The 25,840-nt window shown below is 33.8% G+C and overlaps 1 protein-coding gene across 2 annotated transcripts in view; it reads left to right on the top strand.

Moving 5' to 3' along the window:
- DNAI4 (dynein axonemal intermediate chain 4) overlaps nt 1-25,840 on the top strand; it is an 81,824-nt gene that overhangs the window by 14,352 nt on the left and 41,632 nt on the right. For both annotated transcript variants that reach the window (XM_059135816.1, XM_059135815.1), the window contains 4 exons: nt 5,276-5,460; nt 6,770-6,882; nt 8,446-8,602; nt 11,331-11,470. In XM_059135816.1, coding sequence (XP_058991799.1) covers nt 5,336-5,460; nt 6,770-6,882; nt 8,446-8,602; nt 11,331-11,470 — 535 coding nt within the window. In that variant the 5' untranslated portion in view covers nt 5,276-5,335. The remainder of the gene's footprint in view (nt 1-5,275; nt 5,461-6,769; nt 6,883-8,445; nt 8,603-11,330; nt 11,471-25,840) is intronic.

Genomic DNA, 25,840 nt, shown 5'->3' with positions numbered 1-25,840 from the left:
GTCAGGCTCCCTGCTCAGTGGGGAGGGTGCTTTTTCCTCTGCCTCCTGCTCCCCCTTCTTATACTTCCTCTCTCCATCTCTGGGAAATAAATAAAATCTTTAAAAAAAATAATAAAAGAGAAAAGAAAGTATATGTTTATATAAAAACTAGTAAACAAATGTTGATAGCATCTTTATTTATAATAGCCAAAAAATGAAAACAAGCTAATATAATTTTAATAAATGAATGTTATGTATTTGCAAACATATTACATGTACCATTATCTCAGGCAGCTATAACAAAGTACTTTTGGCTGGATGGTTTATAAACAAATTTACTTCTCAGAGTTCTAGGACTGAAGCCCAGGATTAGAATGCCAACATGGTTGGGTTCTGGTGAGGACCCTTTTCCAGGTTGCAGATTGCTAAATTCTCAATGTATCCTGAATATATTCCCAATGTATCACATGGTGGAAAGACATTTAGCTAACTCTCTGGCCTCTTCTCAGAAGGGTTCTCACTAATCCCATTTATGAGATCTCCACCTTCACAACCTAATTACTGTTCAAAAGTTCTACCGTCCAGTACCATCACATTGGAATTAGGGAGCCAACATGAATTTGGGGTGTACAAAACATCCAGTCCATAACAATCATATAGTGTATGCATTTTATGTATTATGTGTATGTTATGCGTACATACAACACAAATATATCATATGGTATTACAATGTGTAGAAGGGATAGTGAGAGCATCATGACCAACTGCAGATAATGCATGCAAGTTTGATCCAACATTTAAACATCAATAGTATTTGCCATATTAATAAACTGGGAGGGAAGAATCTATGGGATCATAAGAACAGATAAAGAAAAAGCATTTGAAAAAATTTAATATCCATTCATTATTTAAAAAAAATTTTTTTAACCATTTAGCTAATCTGAGAAAGGATTTTCTCTGGCATTCTGAAAAAACTAAAACTAACGTCAAACTCAGTGATGAAAGACCAAAAGCTTTTCCCCTCAGATCAGAAACAACACAAGGATGCCCACTTTTGCTACTTCTCAGCATAGTAGTGGGTGTCCTAGCCAGAGCAATTAGTGAAGAAGAAGAAATAAAAATTGTCCAAAATAGGAAGGAAAACATAAATCTCAGTTTACAGACGACATGATCTTATGTGTAGAAAACTCCCAAAGATGCCACATTTAAAAACAAAAACAAAAACTGATAACTAGTAAGTTCAGCAAAGCTGTAATATAGAAAGTTAACACACAAAAATCAGTTGTGTTTCTATACCTAGCAATAAACAATCCAAGAAGAAAATTAAGAAAAAAGATTTCCATTTACAATAGTATCAAAAAGAATAAAATACTTAAGAATAAACTTAACTAAGGAAGTGAAAGACTTATACACTGATAACTACAAATATTGCCGAGAGAAATGAAAGAAAACAATAATAAATGGGAAAACATCCCTTGTTTATACATTAGAATATTTCTTTTAAAAGATTTCAGTTATTTATTTGACAGAGAGAGAGAGAGATCACAAGTAGGCAGAGAGGCAGGCAGAGAGAGAGGGGAAAGCTGAGCAGAGAGCCCAATGCGGGGCTTGATCCCAGGACCCTGAGATCATGACCTGAGCTGAAGGTAGCAGCTTAATGCACTGAGCCACCCAGGCATCCCTACATTAGAATATTTCTTCAGATACTAATAGTACACAAAACAAGATACAGATTCAATGCAATCCATATCAAAATCCCAATAACATTTTTTGTGGAAATAAAATCTGTCCTAAAATTCATATGGAATATTAAGAGACCCCAAATAGTTGAAACAGTCTTGGAAAAGAATTACAAAGTGGAAGGTCTCACACGTCCTGATTTCAAAACTTACTATGAAGCTGTACTAATTGATACAGTGCACTACTAGCATAAAGACAGATATATGGATCAATGGAATAGGATAGAGGGCCCAGAAATAACCCTTTACACACAAGTTCAAATGATTTTTAACAAAGATGTTAATTCTATGCAATGGGGAAAGGACAGTCTTTTCAACAAAGGTGTTGGAAAAACTGGATATCTACATGCAAAAGAATTTTGTAGGATGCTTATATAAAAAAATAACTCCAAATGTATCACGTTCTTACAGCTAGAACTATAAAACTCTTGGAAAAGGGATGCCTGATTGGCTCAGTTGGTTAAGTATCCAACTCTTAGTTTTGGCTCAAGTCACGATCTCAGGGTCCAGGGGTAGAGCGCCAAGTCTGGCTCCATGCTTAGCTCAGACTATTTATCCCTCTCCCTCCCCTCTGCCCCCCCTTTTTAATTGTGTTATGTTAGTCACCGTTACAGTACATCATTAGTTTTTGATGTAGTGTTCCACGATTTATTGTTTGCATATAACATCCAGTGCTCCATACAATCCCTGCCCTCCTTAATACCCATCACCAGGCTCACCCATCCCCCCACCCTCCTCCCTTCTAAATCCCTCAGTTTATTTCCCAGCATAGAACTAAAGAGACCATAATTAAAGAAGTAAAAAGATGTATGATAACTGTCACACCCAATTCAGAAAACATCAATAAAGAGGCTCAACATCACTGATCATCAGGGAAATGCAAATCAAGCTACAATGAGATACTACCTCACCCTGTCAGAATGGCTAAAATCAACAATATAAGGAACAACTATTGTTGGCAAGTATGTGGAGAAAGGGGAACCCTCTTGTGCTGTTAGAAATGCAAACTGGTGCAACAACTCTGGAAAACAATATGGACCTTCCTCAAAAGGTTAAAAATAGACCTACTCTATAATCCAGTAATTGCACTACTAGGTATTTACCCAAAGAATAGAAAAATACCAATTAGAAGAGATACATGCATCCCAGCGTTTATAGCAGCATTACCTACAATAGCTAAATTATGGAGACAGCCCAAGTGTCCATTGACTGAAGAATGGATAAAGAAGATGTGGTGTATATATGTATACAATGGAGTATTACTCAGCCATAAGAATAGTGAGATCTAGCCATTTGCAACAGCATGGATAGAGCTACAGAGTATTATGCTAAGTGAAATAAGTTAGTCAGTGAAAGACAAATACCATAGGATTACACTCATATGTGGAATTTAAGAAACAAAATAAATGAATAAATGAGGGGGAAGAAAAGAGAAAGACCACCCAAGAAACAGACTCTGAACTATAGAGAACAAACTGATGGTTACCAGGGAGAGATCAGTGGGGTGATAGGTTAAATAGGTAATGGGGATTAAGTAGTGTACTGGTAAATGAGCACCAGGTATTACTTCGAAGTGCTGAATCACTATACTGTACACCTGAAGCTAATGTTACAATGTATGTTAACTAACTAGAATTTAAATAAAAACTTGAAAAAAATACTACATTGTATATATGAAAGTTCCTGAGAAAATTGATTTTAAAAGTTCTCATCATGGGTCGCCTGGGGAGCACAGTTGCTTGGGCTTCCGACTCTTGGTTTTGGCTCAGATCTTAGTCTCAAGGTCCTGGGATCAGGCGCACATCAGGCTCCCCACTCAGTAGAGAGTCTGCTTAGGATTCTTTTCTCCCTTTGCCCCTGCCAGAATGCTCTCTGTCTCTAAAACAAATGAATAAAATCTTAAAAAAAAAAAAAATTCTCATCGTAACAAAAAATAATTTTGTTTAACTATGTGAGGTGATGGATTTTAATTTATTTTGGTTAAAGATTTGTTATTTATTTTAGAGAGAGAACAAGTGAGTGGGAGAGGGGCAAAGAGAGAAACTCCCCAAGTAGACTCCCAGCTGGGTATGGAGCCCCATATGGGGCTCAGTCTCATAACCCATGAGATCATGACATGAGCCCAAACCAAGAGTTGGATGTTTAACTGACTGAGCCACCCAGGTGCCCCTGAGGTGATGGATTTTATATAAACTTACTATTGTAATCATTTTGTAATACACACATATGTCAAATCATTATGTTGTACACCTAAAATGGATACAATCTTATGTGTCAGTTATATCTCAATTAAAATTAAAATGCAGTTTCTGGGTTGCTCCAAAAAAAATTATAAAAAAGAACCAAATGGAAATTCTGGAATTGAAAAGCACAGTAATCAAAACTTTAAACATTCACTGGAGAAGCTAAATAATAGATTTTAATTGACAGAAGGAAGAATTAGCCAACTTGAGAATAGATCTATAGAGATTACACACGCCAAAAACATAGTGGAAAAAAAGAACGAAGAAAATGAATAGAGGCTCAGAAAGGGTGATACCAACCAAAAGCAACAGAATACAGATTCTTCTCAAATACACATGGAACATTTTCCAGGATAGCGCGTATGTTAGGCCACAAAATGTGTCTTAATTAATTGAAGAGAATTGAAACCATATCAAGCATCTTTTCCAGCCACAAGGTTGGGGAACTAGATATTAATAACACAAAGAAAACTGGAAAGCTCAAAAATAATGTGGCGATTAAACAATATGCTTCTGAGTAACGAATTGGTCAAAGAAGAATTCAAAAGAGAAAAAAATACCTTGAGACAGAATTATATGGTTTCTCTTATTTGTGGAGCATAAGGAATAACACAGAGGATATGGGGAGATGGAGAGGAGAAGGGAGTTGGAGGAAATTGGAGGGGGAGATGAATCATGAGAGACTGTGGACTCTGAAAAACAATCTGAGGGTTTTGGAGGGGAGGGGGGTGGGGGTTGGGTGAGCCTGGCGGTGGGTATTATGGAAGGAATGTATTGCATGGAGCACAGGGTGTGGTGCATAAACAATGAATTCTGAAACACTGAAAAGAAATTTAAAAAATAAATTAAATTTTAAAAAAGAAAAGAAATATATCAAAATTTGTGGGATGCAGCAAAAACAATTCTAAAGGGGAAGTTCTTAGAGATAAATACCTACCTCAAGAAACAAAGAGTCTCAGACAACTTAATTTTGTACCTCAAAGGACTAGAAAAAGAACAAATGAAGCCCAAAGTTAGTGGAAGGAAAGAAATAACAGAATAGAACAGAAACAAATGAAATAGGGACAGAAAAGATAATAGAGAAGACCAGTAAAACTAAAAGCTGGTTCTTTGAAAAGATAAACAAAATTGACAAATCTTTAACTATATTCACCAGAAAAAAAGAAGAGGGAATTCAAATAAAATTAGGTTAAAATAAATAAAATCAGAAACAAAAGAAATGTTACAACTAATATAATTTTCTAGGGCTCATTATTCAGAAACATTCCCCCCCCCTTTTTTTAACATTTCATTTTAAATAACCACTTTCCACAGGTAATTAATGCACTTGGAGTTGATGTTACTCCCCGACCTCTTTACCAACAAGACCCAAATATGGGAACAGCAAAGCCAAATAAACTATTTACATCACAAGAAGGATCATATGGATCAGAATATATATCCTCCTATAGCCTGTATCAGAATACAATAAATCCTAGTATGTTAGGGCAGTTTACAAGGTAGAGTATACTATTTTATTGTTCTTTTTTATATAATATCTACTGTCTTTTTATTTCAGTTGCATATATGTAACTTAGAAGTTGTCTTCAGACTCCTAACTCCACTCTACATTAGTATGCCATCTTGGTGTTCCCCTCATGTTTTACTTAGATGTAGAGCTTAGCATGACTTAAGAGTTCCCTGATACACCAAAACCTTTGTGAGCAATATATGTAGATTTTACTCAAGATTTCCTGAGGAACCAAAAGGTGGGGCTAGCATCACATACCCACAGACATACTTCTTCAATTTCTTCTCTATTGCAATTGATGGGAAGAAGTAGCTTTCCTTTTCTGTGGCCCCCAACTCCATTCTTCCCTGCAAATCCCTCTTCTCCTAGGGTTTGATTTCTCCTCTGTTTCATAATTTTTTTAAATGAAATGTTATGCATGTATTGTGTAGACACATTACTGAAATTTTTCTAATGCTTACAGTGAAGAAGTTCAGAGTCTTCGCAGTAATAAAACATGATGTCCTAAAATAATCTAAAGATTATGGGGAAATATTTGAATGTGTAATTTTCAATCTGACAAGTTAAAAGTTCCAGATGTTAACTAAGCACAAAATTTAAGAGAAAATATGCTGTTTGAGAGTCTGCCTCCAAATTTGCACAAAGTAATCATAGGAGTGCTCCACAAAACAAATAATATTTCTGTAAACTGAACCTATCCTTTTGAAGGACAGTTGGACTTATAAATAGAAAAGGATCATGAAGTAATATTAAGTTCATTGTTCAAGGAAATTATCTTTGTATTCTTTAGTTTGTTGATTTCCCAACCAGTATATAGATTTTCTTTTAATTAAATCTTGAGAGGATCTTTATAAAATTGAAAAAATCACATTTAATATGGGATTTGAATGATGAGCAGAAAATTGGTGAAAAATGGAAGGAGGTTCCAGGCTGAGACTCTAAAATAGGAGAGCACCACAAGATTGAGAAAAAGTGGGGCAGGGGAAGAGTGATAATGAAGATGGAGAGACTGGATAGGTAGACTATATTTTAACTTTTTATTCTAAATATATTGGGAATCCATCGAAGGACTTTAGACATAGGTTTGACATGTTTTCTCTCTAAAATATATTTATAATGACCTTTTACTTAAGGAGCACTACAAACCAACTCTGTTTCAATAAGTAGTCTCTTTTTATCAGTGTTTCTTATATGATTATATTATATTTGATTTCTCACTATGGTAATGTTTTTTATTTATATATTTAATTACCCATAAGAACACCTAAATAAATGAGTAATGTTTTTCATTATTAAAGGTCAGTTTTAGGAAGTAGCACAGTTTCTAAATCAAGTGTATCTACTACTGACTCAATAGCAGAAGACCTCGAAGAACCATCCTACAGACGGGAAAAACTGACTAGTTTTACAGGTAATGAAAATAATGTCATTTATTTCAGTAACAGCCCATTATTTCCTTAGCAAATATGCTTATGATTTGTCAGGTACTTGAGACAAAAGAACTATGATAATGATTTCCAAAGGCTGGACTGAGGAGTAGCTACATGAGAATTACCAAGGTAGCATTCAAGTTCCCAGGGTGACTCTCTGGCCTTAGGAGAGCTTTTAACTCAGGAGGCAAGTCCTTCTGATACATTGTGATCAGTGTCGTAATAGGACATATGCCAATGTAATGGGAGCGCTTTGAACGTGAAGATTAACATCTTGAAGGTGGGGAAAGAAAAAGAATTCATAGAGAACATTATAGACTTTTGAATTGGGTTCTTAAAGGTGATTGGTAATTTGTCAGGAGAACAAATTGGAGTGGCTCCTTCCAGGCAGAGCATAAAACATGAGATAAACGGTTATGAAAACAAAGATATAAGAATGACAAAATGATGCCTGATCCAAAGTGCTGGAAGAAATAGGTACCTACCTAAGGAACATTTGCCTCGGAGTGCAGTAAGGGTGTCTCTTCCTCTGAGATGATAATGAAGGGTTGATGAAAGTATTCATAAGGTTGGGAAAGTGCTTGAGAGTCTTTGGTGTTAAGATATGTAATTACAATGCTCTGACAACAAGTAAGAGAATACCCAACTACGTTAGCTTAAACTACCACCTATTTTTCTCACATTAAACAAACCATAAGTGACTCTTAATCTCACAAAACAAACTGAGGGTTGCTGGGGGGAGGGGGTTTGGGAGAAGGGGGTGGGATTATGGACAGTGGGGAGGGTATGTGCTTTGGTGAGTGCTGTGAAGTGTGTAAACCTGGTGATTCACAGACCTGTACCCCTGGGGATAAAAATATATGTTTATAAAAAATAAAAAATTAAAAAAAAAAAAAAGAACTTGAAAGGTCAATACTTTTGAATTTGATTTTGTGTCTTGACTGTCAGACTCTTGATTGGCCGCTCTGCTAATTCTCTTTCCTTAAAACTTTTCTTTTCACTTCTTGCTTCTTGCTTTTTGCTCCATGGTCTCAAAATATCTGCCCCAGCTGTGGGTATTATATCCACATTAGAGGCAGAAAGAGGGAGAAAGGCGGTAGCTTCAGTCATGTCACCCTTATTTATCAGGAAAGTAAAAGCTTCCCCAGGAGCCGCCTTCTTTCCTATATATTTCCACTGTTCTCTCATTGGTCAGAGCTCTGTCACATGGTCACCTCTAGCTTCAAGAGAGGCTAAGAAAGCTAAACACGTGATTTTCTTCATGGAAAGAGCAAGGGAAGGAAGAAAGCCTTAGCAATGAAAACTTGGGCAATCCGCAGTGTCAGCAGCAGCAGGGAAGATCATCCTCTCAGAGGGAGACGGGAGGATATGATTATTATCACAATCTATCCCAGCATCAGAGGGATTGAATACATCCCACAACATGGTCTGTTCTTTGACCACATACAGCCACCTCCAATGCATGATCCATCGTGATACTTTGGTAAAATGAAAATTAAAAATAGCAATTAGTAAATGATTTTTTATTAAGTCATGTATTTTAGATTTACGAGTTGTGAGGGCAACACCTGAAAAAATTGTAACAAAAGAAGACCTACAGAAGACTATAGAGATAATACTCACAGAGACAGAAACACTGAGGTTTTTTAACCTACCAACAGTCATGGTTTCTGTGGAATCTGAAGAAGCTGCGAAGGTCACGTATGTATGGCTCAATTGTCTATTTGTTTCTGTAATTTAAATGCTAAGTCAGAGGTTCTTATCCTTGTTTCTGTTTTGGGGGATTCCTGGATAAATAGTGGTGTCATATGTGCTTGGTGAAATTATATATAAAGTTATTTATTTGCCCTATGAAGTGATATGTAAAGTATTTATGTTGTATGTACTTCTTTTCTGGAGGAAGAACCCATAACTTTACCTTATTCTTCAAAAAGTAGGTAAACTACTAAATCAAATAATAAAAGAAATAAAAGAAGCTTCCAAGTCTCAATATATATTTTAAGGATTTTTTCTTTTATGCTTGTATAAATTATGTCCAGTTTAAAAAGAAAGGACTGACATTTTTATATTAAAAACTTAAGAAGGAAAATATATAATGGGAAAATAACTGAATTTACTGTATTAGAGCAGATTTTCCATTTCTCCTTATTAATTAATTTAAATAGGTCTTTAGTTTTTGCCTTCTGTATTTTGAAATTTTGTTGTTAAATACATACACATGAAGGATTGTTATGCATTTTTTGGAGAATTGACCTTTTTATCATTATGTAATGCCCCTCTTTTCTCTGGTGATTTGCCTTGCTCTGAAGTCTGCTCTGTCTGAAATTAATTTAGCTGCTAAAAATAGATTATTGTTATTCAGATTATTTAGATTCAAATATACTTTGAATATGATTAATAGTACTAAAAATCCATCATTAAAATATTTTTAGGGCATTATTCTTACCCAAATATAAAATGACCTAGAATTTTTTTGGACTTCAAAATATAGTACAAGTAGATCCTGAATAACATTCTTTGAAACTCCTAAGACATAAGGGTAAGCTCTTAACACCAAAAAAAGGAAAATAAAGAATAGCAAATGGATAAATAAATTATCTGAAATCAGAGAGGGAGAGATACTAGAAGCAAATGTTAAAATTAGCACATGGATCTAGACTCTATTAAAATCTTTGGTTCCTGGAAAATTGAGATAACTGAAAGAGATATTTTTGTATTAATCAATGACCCTTAAAAGGATTTCAGTTATCTCAAGCAATCCTAGGTCTCATAGCTACTATCTTAAGAAAACATGAATTTTCTCTGGAGGAAATCATATCCCATTTAGACTTTTAAGATTCCCTCATCTTGAGTTTGGTAAAAATACACTAAACCAATAAAGAAGCCATTATGAATGAGAATTAAAGCAATAACAAACCCTAGATTTACATCATGAGATCTGTGGATGAGATTTTAATAGGGCTATATTATGAGATACAGAATATAGAATATGTGTGAAATATTTAAATAAAAGATAAAGTTACACCATACTAACATTAAGAAACTATCAAAATGATGACTCATATTTGTAAAAACATCTAAAAATAACTGTAAAATAAGGTATACTTATATCATTGTTGAGATTAAAAAGTAAATGTTAAATTTAAACAAGGCATAATTGAACAGAGATTTAATAAATTGAAATATAGATCTGGATAAATTATACAAAATAAACCTTGGAGAGAAAAATGTGATATAAAGTATGAAAGAGAAGATAAAGACATCAACAATAGAATAAAGGTCTAACATGCATCTGGTTAGTTTCAAAATGTCAAAATAGAAAGAATGGAGGAGGGGAACTATTAAAAAGAGTGGGTAAGGACTTTCCCAAGCTCTTAGAAGACACCATGTCACAGAAACAGGAATAAATTAAAAAAAAAATCCACAAAAATGAAGTGGATTCAATGCATTGTACTGATAGTCCAAGATATCAAATATTAAAAGATTTTTAAAACAGAAGAAAAAAGGAAAGAAAAAGCATATCATCCACAGAGAAACAATTAAACCAACAGCATTATTGGGGCAAAGAAGTTCACTTCATAATGACAGGAAGGTAAAAATAATTTCAATCTTAAATATGCCTAATAAAATAACCTCAACATATATGAAAAGCACAAATTAAAAACTTGGTAAGTATCCTACTAAAGTAGGAGATTTAAACATGCCTCTCTTAATTACTTTATGTCAACCAGATAAAAAATTCACATAGATATTGAAAATTTGGACCAGAAACATAATTTAATGATCACAACTCTTCATTCAATAATTAGAGACCATACACTCTTTTCAAGCACCCATGGAATATTTATAAAAATCATCCATGCAGAAGGCCATGAATCAAGGTTTCAAAAATTTCAAAGAAATAGTACCATACAAACTAAATTCTCTGGCCACAAAAGGAATTAAGTTGAAAATTAATAACATAAACCTCAATAAAAACACAGATACATATTCACATACACATTTGGAAGTTACAAAGCACATTTTCTAAATTCCTCATGAATCAAAGAAGAAATCATAATAGAAATTTAAGAAATACTCAGAATTAAATAATTATGAAAAGAAAACCTACAGGATGACACAAAAGTGGTACCTTAAGGGAAATGTGTAGTTTCCAGTGTTCACAACAACGTTCTTAAAACCTATCTGGAGATAGTGCTAGCATATTGTTGGTGGGCACTGACAGTAGTAGGGATGCTGGGAGGTACAGTAAATGGAATCCTTTGGAGGTGATTTAGTGCAGTCTTTCCTTAAAGGGTTTTTTAAACTCTCACTTCATGTTTGGTGCAATCCACATTAAAGAAGGTAATTTTAAAGAGAAAGCATAACATAAGAAAGATCTGTGGTAATAACTTTTATTAATGAGTTAAATATACTTTGTTTTTTATAGTCGGAGAAACAGGACTTATGAGACCCTTTGTAAAAATAGATTAGGCAATGACTTATATGTTGAAAGGATGATGCAGACTATTAATGGAGCTCCAAAGAATAAAGAGGTTCAATGTGACAAAATCGTAAAGGAAGACAAAGGTAACTTATATTTTATTCTGCTTGATAAATGACCATATTTTAATGAACATTCTTTGAGTCTTTCAATTAAGAAATTAATGTTGAAACATACAAAGCAAAAATAGAAATACTTTGGCCAAATCACAATAATAGCTGGGTACTGTAATCTACAGCTTTTAGAATTTGACAAATAATGAGTAATAAATACAAATATAAAAGATTTAGATGACATAATTATCAATTTTGATTTTTAGAGAAACTCTATTATAGAATTTTACATTCTTCAAGTGTTTATGAAATGTTTGGAGAAACTGCCTGCTTACCATTACAGAGTATCAACCATAACTAATAACATTTAAAATGTCAGGTGCTATTCTAGGCCTTTCACTTATATTAACTGGTTTAATTCTCACCACAACCCTATGAGATAGATACTATTGTTATTTTCCATTTTGGAGGAGGAAAGAAGCAAAGAGAAGTTAGCTAACTTGCTGAAGTCACTCAGCTATTACAGTACACAGTAATACCCTTGACAGTCTGGTTCTAGAGCCTGTGTCCTTTATTATTACACTTACTGTCTTTCAATGTTTATAAATTAACAACCTTGCATAGCCAACAATCTGTGAAGCAGGGCCAAAAGTAATTAAAAGAAAGTTTTTAATTTTTAATGGCCTTTGTTGTTCAGCAAAACTATAAGCTAGTTCTTCTGAAAGATTAAAATAGACAAACTCCTAAGCAAGTACTAAATTTTAAAAAAAAAGCAACTTATAATTAGTAGGAAAGCTTTTGGAATCTGTACTCACTCTTGCCATATTCCCCTTACAAATGTGGTGGTGGTCTTAAAAGACAGCAGTCTGCTGTCTCAGTTTGAGATCCTGGCCTCTGGTTCCAGAAGGAGCAGAGCAGACTTTATTCTTAACGGAGTTGATTCCTCTGTTTCAACCTGTCTGGGAGCTACCTGAAGGACTGACACAGAGCACTTGTCTTATTATTATCATTATTATTATTATTATTATTATTATTATTTTTAAATTCAGTACTCTCTCAGATGGTAAAGCAGCTGTGCATACTGCATTCTTCACAAATACTGAAAGGCAAATGAACAGCTCGGCTCTCTTAGAGGCAAGAGAATACAATGGAGTCAAACAAGAAACACTAAAACCCTGAGAGAAAAAGCTAGGGAGGGAGTTTCTTTAGGAAATTAAGATATTGAAAAAGGCTTGCATATACAGGGAAATTTAGAGTCCTGTGCATGCCTAGGGCAGGATGCATGCTCAGAAAAGACTTGAAAAAAGATCCTAATCTTTCACCTCTGGCTGATCTCTAGGCTCAGTACAAACAGGAAATGAAGGCTAAGGCATAGTTGTAAACAATCTGGCTAAGCATTAAAAGAACACCTTAACACAGACTCAATCTACAAAGACTGGGAGTTTTTTTCCCCTTTGTTGTTTTGTTTTGTTTTGTTTCTCTTTTTCTTTTCTCTTTGCTCTCCTTTTTTTTCTGATGGGGATAGAAATTCAGATGTTCAAGGAAATCTCTGTCAGGACACCTGCTGACCAAAAGCCAAAAAAGCAAACACTTCTAAGATGATACATAACAAAGAATACAGTCTTTATAAAAATAGCTTAGAAACACCACTAAGCAAACAAACAACTAGGACTCACAGAAAACTACAAAAACAAAACCCAAAGACCAAGAAGAATCTGATTTCCAGAGTTGCCACATTATTATATTCAAACTGTTCAGTTCTCAAAAAAAAAAAAAAAAAAAATTACAAAGGATAGAAAGAAATAAGAAAGCATAGCCTGTTTAAATAAGAAATCAACAGAAACTCCCTGTGGAAATACAGATATTGCATTTATCAAAAAAAAAAACCCCTTTTTATCAATTGTATTATATATTCTGATAAGGCTAAAGGAAACTGTGGACAAAAAGCTAAAGCAAACCAGAATGATGTACAAACAAATAAAGAATAGGAATAAAAAGAAACCAACAAATTCTAGAGGTTAAAAGTATAATAACTGAAATGGAAAAACTCACTGGAGTTATGAAGAGCAGATTTGAGCAGGCAGAAGAAAAAAATCAGCAATTCTTAAAAGACAGGTCAATAAAAATAATAGTCTGAGAAGAAAAAAGAGAGAAGAATAAGAAAAATGAACACAGCTCAAAGGACCTATGGAGCCCTCCAACCATACCAACATAAACATAAAGGGAATTTCAGAATGGTAGAAGAAAAAAAAGATAAAGGGAAACAAAAAACATTTGAGGAAATAATGGCCAAAAACCTTCCAAAATTTGATAAAAGTCATGAATCTGAATGTCTGAGATTCTCAACAAACTCCAAAAACGATAAACAAAGAGATCTTATAATTAAGTGTTAAAAGGGAATTTGAAAGCAGCAAAAAAAAAAAAAAAAAAAAAAAAGGGACTTATTACATATAAGGAATCCTCAGTAGGATTACACCCAATTTCTCAGCAGAAACCATGGAGTCCAGAGATCATTGGGATGATCTCTTAAAGAGATGAAAGAGAAAAGTGTCAACCAAGAATTCTATATCCTTCAAATAATTCTAATGATGGAGAAATTACATAAAATAATTAAGATTAAATATATTCCCATGAAGGAGAAATTAAGATTTCCCCAGATAACAAAAGCTAAGGCAATTCAGCACAAATAGAGTAGCTTTTATTTTTTGCAATATAATTTAAAATAAATATATAAAGCAATAATTATAAATCTATAGTAATAGGCACACAGTGTATAAAGATATAATTTGTGCCATCAACATAAAGTGAGTGTGATAGAGCTATATAGGAGTTCCTGTATACTACTGAAGTAAGGTAGTAGTAATTCACAATAGATTGTTAAATTTTTAAGAAATTGATTGTAATCTCTAAAGTAATCACCAAGAAAAAAAGTTAAAAATTTCAAAAAAGAAAATTAGGAATCAAAGCAGAACACTATTAAAAAATCAAGTAAACATAAAAGACAGTAATGGAAGAATTGAGGACCAAAGACATAAGACATAAAGAAGACAAAAATGACAGAACAATAATTACTTTGAATAAATAGATAAACTCTCCAATGAAAAAGCAGATTTATACATGATTTATATATTTACATATAATATATATTTATATATTATATATTTTATATATTATATTAATATTATAATTATATAATAATTATAAATATAATATAATTAATAATTGTAATACAAATATAATTTAAATAAAATATAATAAGTAAATAGAATAAATAAAATCTTAAATATATATACTTAAATACATATATTTAAGATTTTATTTATTTATTTGACAGACAAAGATCACACCTAGGCAGAGAGGCAGGTGACGGGGGTAGGGGAAGTAGTCTCCCTGCTGAGCAGAGAGCCTGATGTGGGGCTCAATCTCAGGACCCTGAGGTCATGACCTGAGCCAAAGGTAGAGGCTTAACCCACTGAGCCACCCAGGTGCCCCAAGAACATTACATATTGATAAAAGATTCAATCCATAAAGAAGATATAACAATTATAAACATATGTATTTAACAAAAGAGCCTCCAAATATATGAAGCAAAAATTGACAGGATTGAAGGAAGAAATAGACAGTTCTACAATAAGAGTTGAGACTTCAGTACCCCACTGTCAATAATGGGTTGAAAACCCAGAGAGATTATCAATTTAAAAGAAGAGGACCTGAATAATAACATAACCTAGACGTAACATACATGCACAGAACACACCATCCCCAAATGACAGAATACACATTTTTTTTCTCAAGTTCACATGGAAAACTCTCCAAAATACACCATTATGTTAGGCCACAAAACAACAGGTAATAAAATTTTAAAAATTCAAATCTTTTCTGCCACAATGTAATGATACTCATAATGTGTAACAAAAGGAAAACTGGAAAATTTAAAAATATTTGGATATTAAACAACACACTCTTAAACAACCAGGGGATCAAAGATGAAAGCACAAGGGAAACTGGAAAATATTTTGAGACAAATGAGAATGAAAATACAACATAGCATACTTCTAAGATGTAGTGGAAGTAGTATTTAAAGAGAAATTTATAGCTGTAGATATATTTTAAAAGATCTCCACTTGAAACTAATGTAGCATTATGTATCAATTCTACTTCAATAAAAAAGTAATTAAAAAATTAGTGTAGGAGGGTTCCCCTTCTCTGTTGGTGGGAATGCAAGCTGGTGCAGCCACTCTGGAAAACAGCATGGAGGTTCCTCAAAATGTTGAAAATAGAACTGCCCTATGACCCAGCAATTGCACTATTGGGTATTTACCCTAAAGATACAAATGTAGTGATCCAAAGGGACACATGCACCCGAATGTTTATAGCAGCAATGTCCACAATAGCCAAACTATGGAAAGAACCTAGATGTCCATCAACAGATGAATGGATCAAGAAGATGTGGTATATATACACAATGGAATACTATGCAGCCATCAAAAGAAATGAAATCTTGCCATTTGCAACAACGTGGATGGAACTAGAGCATATCATGCTTAGCGAAATAAGTCAAGCAGAGAAAGACAACTATCATATGATCTCCCTGATATGAGGACGTGGTGATGCAACATGGAGGCTTAAGTGGGTAGAAGAATAAATGAAACAAGATGGGATTGGGAGGGAGACAAACCATAAGTGACTCTTAATCTCACAAAACAAACTGAGGGTTGCCGGGGGGAGGGGGTTGGGGAGAAGGGGGTGGGATTATGGACATTGGGGAGGGTATGTGATTTGGTGAGTGCTGTGAAGTGTGTAAACCTGGTGATTCACAGACCTGGGGATAAAAATATATGTTTATAAAAAATATATGTTTATAAAAAATAAAAAATTAAAAAAAAAAAATTAAAAAAAAATTAGTAACTTAAGCAATGAAATAAAGAAGATAAAACTACAAAAGCCAGCATAAGGAAGGAAATAATAAAAATTAGAGTGGAGATAAGCAAAATGAGAAAAAAAATCAGTAAAACTAAAAGTTGGTACTTTGAAACGATCAACACAACTGCCAAAATTTTTGTTAGACTGACTAAGAATAGAAGATTCAAATTACTAAATGGGAAATGGAAGTGGAGATATAACTACTGACATTACAGAAATACAATCATTTATTAAAAAATGAACATTCATGTGTCAATAAATTAGATAACTAAATGAAATGAACACATTCCTAGAAACTCACAACTTGTGAAAACTGACTCAAAAAGAAATATAATATCTGGACAGAGGTATAATAAGTAAAGGTACTGGATTACCAGTACTTCCTAACAAAGGAAATCCCAGGAGCGCCTGGGTGGCTCAGTCAGTTAAGCAGCCGTCTGACTCTGGCTCACGTCATGATCTCAGAGTCCTGGGACTGAGCCCTGCATCAGGCTCCCTGCATGAATGGGTGTCTGCTGTCCCTCTCTCTTTGCCCTTACCCCCACTTGTGCTCTCTCTTTGTGTCTCTTTCACTCTCTCAAATAAATAAATAAAATCTTAAAAAATAAAAGAAAAGAAAATTCCAGGACCAAATTTTGTCTCTAGTGAATTCTACCAGTTATTTAAAGGAGAAGCAACACCAACCCTTCAAAAAATAATTTTCCAAAAAATGGAAGAGCACACTTACAAATCATAGGGCCAGCATTACTCTGATACCAAAGCCAGACAAAGACATCATAAGAAAAGAAAACTAATACCATTATTCCTTATGAATATGGATGCAAAAATCCTCAATAGTACTAGTACACTAAATTAGCTCCACATTAAATGGATTATATGCTATGATTAAGTGCATTTATCCCAATAATGCAAAGGTAATTCAATATATGTAAATCAACAAATGTAATACACATAGTCTTATGATAAAAATACTCAACAAATTAGGAATATAAGAGAATTTTCCCAATCTGATAAATAGCATTTATGAAAACCCCACAGCTAGTGTTATACTCAATGCTAAAGAACTGGAAGCTTTCCCCATAAGATAAAGAACAAGACAAGGATAAAATAGATAAAATATATTCTATCCAGACTGCTTTTTCAACTTCCATTGAACATTGTACTGGAAGTTCTAGTGTAAACAATCAGGCAAGAAAAAGAAGTAAAAGACTAAATTAAGTCGGAAAGGAACAAATAAAAATACCTGTACTCACAGATGACATGATCTTAAGTATACAAAATTCTAAAGAATTCATGCAAAAACTATTAGAGCTAATAAATAATTTTAGTATATATATAATATAATATATAATAATAAATATATAATAAATTAATTAAAATAAATATATATATAGTAATAAGTTCAGTAAGTTTCAGAATACAAAATCAATACACAAAATCAGTTGTATTTCTATACACTATCAATGAAAAATTCAAAAAGGCAAAAATAATTGCACTTACAATAGCATCTAGAATAATAAAATACCTAGGAATAATTCTAACCAAAAAGGAGAAAGACTTGTGTACTGTTAACTACAAAACATTGCGAAGAAATTAAAGTAGTCCTAAATAAGTGAAGATATCCTGTGTTTATGGTTTGAACAATATAATGTCACGATGTGAATCCTCAAACCAATCTGCAGATGCAACATAATACATATCAAAACCCCCAAAGATGTTTTACAGAAATAGAAAAATAAATCATTCTATGGATATCAAAGGATCCTCCAAATAGCCAAAACAATCTTGAAAAAGAACAAAGTTCTTTCCACACTTCCTGTTTTGAAAACTTGCTATAAAGTTACAGTGATCAAAATAGGGTTGTACTAGCATAAAAACAAGTACATAGACCAGAAGAATAGAATAGAGAGCCCAGAAATAAACTCGCACATATATGGTCAGCTGATTTTTTTGGTACCAAGACCATTAAATGGAAGAAAAATAATCTTTTCAACAAAGGCATTGGGACAACTGGATAGCCACATGAAAATAATAAAATTGCACTTCATACCATCTACAAAACTTAGATGGAAAAATGGAACAGTGATTTAAATATAAGAGCTAAAATGAAAAAACTCTTAAAAGAAAACACTGAGGTAAATATTTTTGCCCTTTGCTTTTAGGATGGGTTCGTTCTTGTCCATTGATAATATATCACACTAACAGCCAAAAGAACAAAGGAAAAATGGATAAATTGGCCTTCATCAGAAAACCTTTGTACATAAAAAACATTATTCAAAAAGTGAAAGTACAACCTACATAATGGGAGGAAATATTTGCAAATCCTATCTCTCATAAAGTTCCAGTATCCAGACTATATAAGGAATACTTATAATCTAAGAACAAAGAGATAAGCAACCCAATTAAAAATTAAGTAAATTTAATTAAAAATGGGCATTGGGATTAAGAGTCACTTATGGTTTGTCTCCCTCCCAATCCCATCTTGTTTCATTTATTCTTCTCCTACCCACTTAAGCCCTCATGTTGCATCACCACTTCCTCATATCACGGAGATCATATGATAGTTGTCTTTCTCTGCTTGACTTATTTCGCTAAGCATGATACGCTCTAGTTCCATCCATGTTGTCGCAAATGGCAAGATTTCATTTCTTTTGATGGTGATTCACAGACCTGTACCCCTGGGGATAAAAATATATGTTTATAAAAAATAAAAAATTAATAAAATAAAAAAAAGGAAAAAAATGGGCATTGGACTTAAATAAACATTTCTTTAAATAAGATATACATATTACCAACAAACACATGAAAATGTTCAATTAATCATTAAACTCATGAAAATGTTCAATTAATCATTACAGAAATTCAAGTCAAAACCACAAGTTACCTTTTCTTACCCATTAAGATGACTATGATTAAAAATGGAAAATAAGGTGTTAACAAGGATGTTGAGATATTGGAACCATCATACATAGCCAGTGGGAATGCAAAATGGTGCAGGCTCCAAGAAAACCAGTTTGGTGGTTCCTCATGGAATTAAATAGAATTATTATATGCCCCCTCCAAAATATATACATATGATGTCATTGCACACCTATTTTATATATATTTATATATATATCCAGATAATTGAAATAAATATATAAAATGTATTTCTATATATTTATATAAATATATAAAAGTATATAAATATACATATGTCTCCAGAGAACTGAAATATATCCCCCCCAAGAGAGATATATATGTCCCCGCCAGAGAATTGAAAACAGGTAATCAAATACAGGTACACACATATTCATGACAGCAGTATTTATCATAATCGAAAAGTAGAAACAACCAAGATGTCCATCAGTGGATGAATGGATAAACCTAATGTGTAAAATACATTCAATGAAATGTTATTCAGTCACAAAAAGGAATCAAATACTGATACATGCTTTGAGCAAAAGTCCTCTCTTATACTCTAAAAGATGTCAGAAGTTTCTCTCTGGAGAGGACAAAATTGAATCTATTCACACACTGAAATGTATCTTGATTGCTTCTAAGTTTTTGCCCTTATCAATAATGGTGATCTAAACATCTATGGCAGGTTTTTGTGTAGACATAATAAGCTTTCAGTTTCTTTGGGTAAATACCAAGGAATATATTGCTGAATCATATGGTAATGTATTTTTAGTTTTGTAAGGAACAGCCAGTTTCTTCCAAAGTGGTTGTACCATTTGGCATTTCTGTCAGGAATAATGGAGGGTTCCTGGTGTTCCATGTTCTCGCCAACATTTTGTGTTGTCAGTGTGCCAGATTTTGGCTGTTCTAATAAGTGTGTGGTGGCATCCCATTGTTGTTCTAATTTGTATTTCCTTGATGACATATGATGTGGAGTATATTTTCATATAGTATTTGCCATCTGTATATCTTTGGTGAAGTATCTGTTAAGCTCTCTAGCCCATTTTAAATTAGGTTATTTTTAATTTTTGTTGAGTTTTTTTTTTTAAGATTTTATTTATTTATTTGACAGAGAGAGACACAGTGAGAGAGGGAACACAAGCAGGGGGAATGGGAGAGGGAGAAGTAGGCTTCCCACTGAGCAGGGAGCCTGAGGTGGGGCTCAATCCCAGGACCCTGGGATCATGATCTGAGCCCAAGGCAGCCACTTAATGATTGAACCACCCAGGTGCCCCTGTTGTTAAGTTTTAAGAAATACATATATATTTTGGACAACAGTACTTTATCAGATGTAGTGTTAGCAAATGTTTTCTTCTACTATGTGGCTGGTCTTGTTATTCTCTTGACATTGCCTTTCACAGAACAAACATTTTTAATTTTTATGAAGTTTAGCTTATCAGTTTTTGCTTAGCAATCATACCTTTCATCTTGTATCTAAAAAAGAAATAGGTGGGCTCCTGTGTGGTTAATGAGTCCTAGGGGAATGAAATCTGTGGTGGTGTTCCAAATGTTCATGATTTCAAAGAAGAGCAACACTGCAAATGAAGAAATAGATGATAGAATTTTCAGTGTTTACAATGCTCCATTTCAATTACATTTTCATGAAAAGAATTTGTGTGAAAATGTTGAAACCTATTCTAAATATTTTATCTGTGATTTCCGAAGACTTTTTAACTTGGACATAATGTTAGTTTTGCTTTTTTTTTTTTTTTTCATTTTCATTATAAATAACTCTCAGGTTTAGTTTGCTTAATTGGCATAATGAATAAAATTTCTGGATAAATGGGGAAAAAAAGTCATCCTTATACCCAGGATCATCTAGATATTCTTCTATGTTATCCCCTAGGATTTTCATAGTTTCACATTTTACCTTTAGTTCTATATTCAACTTTGAGTTAATTTTTGTGAGGGATATAAGATCTGTGTCTAGATTCATTTTTTGCATGTTGATGTCCTGTTGTTCCAGCACCACTTGATGGTTGGTTCCAGCACCATTGTATTTGCTGCTTTGTCAAATATTAATTGACTATATCTATGTGGGTCTATTTCTGGCCTTTATTATATTCCATTGAACTATTTGTCTATTTGTTCACCAATATCACATTATCTTGATTGTTGTAGCATTATAGTAAGTCTTCAAGTTCAGTAGTGTTAGTCCTCCGACTTTGTTCCTCTTCAATATTTATTGGCTCTTCTGAGTCTTTTGTCTCTCCATATTAACTTAGAATCAGTGTGTTTATATTCCCCATATAACTTGCTGGGATTTTAATTGAGCTTGCATTGATCTGTAGATCAATTTGGGAATACCTAATATTTTGACAATATTGAGTCTTCCTAAACATGAACATAGAATGTCTCTCCATTACATGAATGATTTTGTACATTAAAGTTTTTGTGATTTTTCTTGTATAGATTTTGTACATATTTTATTAGGTTTATAGCTAACTATTTCATTTCTGGGGCACAAATGTAAATTGTATTGTTTTGAATTTCAAATTCCATTTGTTCATTGCCAGCATTTAGGAAAGGAATTTTTATTGGCTTTTATGTATTTCTCTGGTGTCCTGCAGCCTTTCTTTAATCACTTGTTAATTCTAGGAGTTTTTGTCCATTCTTTCAGATTTTCTATATACATTAACATGTCATCTGTAAACAAAGACAGTTTTATTTCTCCCTTCTCAATCTGTATGTTATGTCCTTTTCTTGCCTTATTGCATTAACTTGGACTTCCAATATGATGTTGAGAAGGCATGATGAGAGGGGATATCCTTGCCTGATTCCTGATCTTAGTGAGAAGGCTTCTAATTTCTCACCATTAAGTATGTTAGCTGTAGCTTTTTTGTAGATGTTTTGATCAAATACAAGTTCCATTCTATTCCTAGTTTACTGACTGTTTTTATCATGAATGGGTATTAGATTTTGTCAAATGCATTTTTCTGAATTTATTGATATGGTCATATATATTTCTTCTCTAGACTATTGCTGTGATAGATTGCATTACTTAATTTTTGAGTGTTGAACTAGTTGTGCATACCTGGGATAAATTTCACTTGGCGTTTGATTCTTTTTACACATTGTTGGATTTGATTTCTAATATTTTATTAAAGATTTTGCATATATGTTCTTTAAGAGTTATCTGTCTGCCTTTTTTTTTCCTTTGGTAATGTTTTTATCTGCTTTTGGGTATTCAATGTTGGCCTCAAAGAGTGGGCTAGAAAGTATTCCCTCTGTTTCTATCCTCTGACAGAGACTATAGAAATTTGGTATAAGGTTTTCCTTAAATTACTGATAGAATTTAGCAGTGAATCCATCTGAGCCTGGTGTTTTCTGTTTTGGGAATTTATTATTGATTCCATTTCTTTTTTTAAATTCATTTCTTTAATTGATATAGGTTTATTCAGATTGTCTATTTCTTCTTGTGTAAGTTTTGGCAGATTGTGCCTTTCAAGGAATTAATCCTGAATTTCATCAAGGATATTAAATTTGTGAGCGTATAATTTTCACAGTATTCCTTTGTTATCCTTCTAACGTCCATGGGATCTGTAGTAATGTCCCCTCTTTCATTTATGCTATTTTTTAATTTAAAAATAGCTTTTTTATTAAAAGAAAATCTAAATAGCATAAATTCCAGCATAGAGGTTTATTGATTTTATTGATCTTTTCAAATAACCAGTTTTGGGTTTCATTGATTTTCCCTGTTGGCTTCTTGTTTTGTTTCACTGATTTCTTGCTCTAATTCTTTTAAGTTAAATTTAATTTTTTATTGAGATATAATTGATATGTAACATTATATTAGTTTTAGGCTTATAACACAGAGTATTTATTTTAGTACTGGAAGTTTGTAATTTTTAACCCATTTCACCCACTCTCCATTCCCTGTCCTCTGGCAGTCATCAGTCTTTTCTCTGTATTCATAAACTTGGGATTTTTCTTGCTTTTTTTTTTTTTTGCTTGTTTTTTTAGATTCCACATATAAGTGAGATCATACTATATTTGTTTTGTTTTTTGTTTTTTTTTTGGTTTGACTTATTTCAGTTAGCATAATGCCTTCAAGGCCCTGTTGTTGCAAGTGGCAAGATTTCCTTCTTTTTATGACTGAATAATATTTCAGTGTGTGTGCGTGTGTGTGACATTTTATTTATCTGTTTCTCTATCAAGGGTCATTTAAGTTGCTTTCATATATTGGCTATATAATTAATACTGCAATGAACATGGGGGTACAGGTATCTTTCTGAGTTAGTGTTTTTGTTTTCTTCAGATAAATACCCAGAGGCAAGATTGTTGGATCATACGATATTTATATTTTAATTTTTTGAGGAAATTCCATGCTCTTTTCTATAGTGGCTGCAACAATTTACATTCCCATCAACAGTGCACAAAATTTTCCTTTATTCCACATCCTCCCCAACACTTGTTATTTATTGTGTTTTTAATAATAGCCATTTATAGTAATGTGGTGGTAATGGTGTGGAGGAGGCAAGCATTCAATGGTTCTTTGATTTGGTCTCAGTCTTTTAGTGTGCCTGGGTCTCTGGATTCTGAACTTCAGAAGTGTTTGTTTTCTTCTCCAACCCCTTCCCCTTAGGTGGGACAAAATGGCTCAGAGGTATTTGATATTGCCCTTTCCCCAGGTCAGTTATAGTCTGATAATACCTTAGCAGGTTGTCCTCTGGTTAGTTTCTCTTGAAGGCAGTCCTTGTTAAGAACAGAGTATTCCAGGGGTGCCTGGGTGGCTCAGTTGGTTAAGTGGCTGCCTTTGGCTTGGATCATGATTCCAGGGTCCTGGGATTGAGCCTCACGTTGGGCACTTTGCTCAGCAGAGAGCATGCTTCTCCCTCTCCTTCTGCCTGCTGCTCTGCCTACTTGTGCTCTATCTTCTCTGCCAAGTAAATAAATAAAATCTAAAAAAACAAAAAAACAAAAAAACAGAGCATTCTAGCATATTCCACAATGGTTCCTTTTTCCCTCCCCCTGCCAGAACCACAAGGGGATTTTTAAAAATATTCTGGGAATTTGTTCAAGCTCCTGGAGATAAAGCTCACAAAATTGGGGACTTCCCTGTGACTGAGACCCTGTGCAGTTTTTAAACTCTCAGACTTATGAGACAAAAAGTGAGCCTCCAGCAACTCATCAATTATAGTTCAGGTTTCCTATCTTGGCACTGGTTCCCACAGTGGTTTCTACTCCTGGGTCTTCTCCAATAAGCCCTGACTCCCTGTATTCATTTGTTCATCTCCCCAGTCTTGGGGGCAGTGGTTTGCCCTATGTTCTTACCTTTCTTTCAGATCCAAAGAAAGTTGTTGATTTTTCATACTGTTTAATTTTTCACTTGTTCTTAGGACAGAGTAATAACCTCCAAACTCCATTCTGTGGAACTGAAAACCAAGTCCCATCTTCTTAACATACAGAATGCTCAGTTCAATCTGCCAATTCTTTTTCATATCTAGCTTTTGCCATTGTTAATATAGTTCTGCTCCTCTTTCCAGTGGCCCTCTTAGATATGTTGAGGAAACTCACTTCATTGCACAAATATATTGTTTTACCCTGAGAGCAGCAGAGAAGCCACAGTAAACAGAAAATACAGAGCATCACTTAACTGACCATGCTTTCATTGGACATTCAATGCCTAGCTTGGTTAGATGCCCTCAGTGGATTAAGTTCTGTGTTTCCAGGGAGGTATTTATGGTCTCACCATGTGATTTCTTCCTTAGTGGCTCTTGTAAACTCTCGGGGAAGCTGAAGTCAGAGTATGACACAGACTGTTCTGATGATCTTCTCCTGAGAGTCTTCCTTTAGTAGTCCTCAATGATTATTTTGTTCTTTTTTAATGCATCTGTGATAATGTTTGCTATCCAATTTTTAAAACTAGACAATATATTGTGTAGGTACGCATATGTCAGAGAGCCTTCCGTGCCTGTGGATTATGAGCTTCACAAGCTTTCCAAGAAGAAACCTCTTAAAAAAGGTTCTGAGTGCCCATTGTTTATTTTGGAGGTAATCCTAGGAAACATTAGTAGGGGAGTTATTAAGTGGAACAAGAAAGGGTATGCAGTCAGCAAAGTATATTCCATCTAACAAATTAACTCTTTGGGGTAACTGGAATTCAATACTGCCAGAGAATTTTGGGAGTCGGAGTTATTTTATCATGTTCTAACTTTCTAAATTATTGTTTGAAGGTAATGGGCCTGTTAGTTTGTTGGCACTTCTAGCCAAATTTGTGGACATCAAAGTGGTCCTTGCAGTCAAAAATGGCTCCAAACAAAGCAATATAGATGCTGGAGTTGGAGGTTGGCTAGTCACAGGTGATGCATAGCAGATATGGGCAGGGCACCAACAGCATCTACCACAGGAGAAAAACCTTAGAACAAAGCAAGAGAATGACCTATCCAAAACTTAGGGAAAGTGGATGTGCTTCTGTTGGAGGGAGCTAGAAGGAAGAAGGTTAGAGCAAAGGGTGTCTAGGACTTCTAAGCACCTGGAGATGTTCTATTTCTTACCTGACTGGGAGTACATGGTAGTAATTCTTTATACTATGTGTAT

This window comes from Mustela lutreola, chromosome 10 (assembly GCF_030435805.1).
Source record: "Mustela lutreola isolate mMusLut2 chromosome 10, mMusLut2.pri, whole genome shotgun sequence".
In the NCBI taxonomy this organism is placed as follows: Eukaryota; Metazoa; Chordata; class Mammalia; order Carnivora; family Mustelidae; genus Mustela; species Mustela lutreola.
This window is presented reverse-complemented; position numbering and strand designations above follow the sequence as displayed.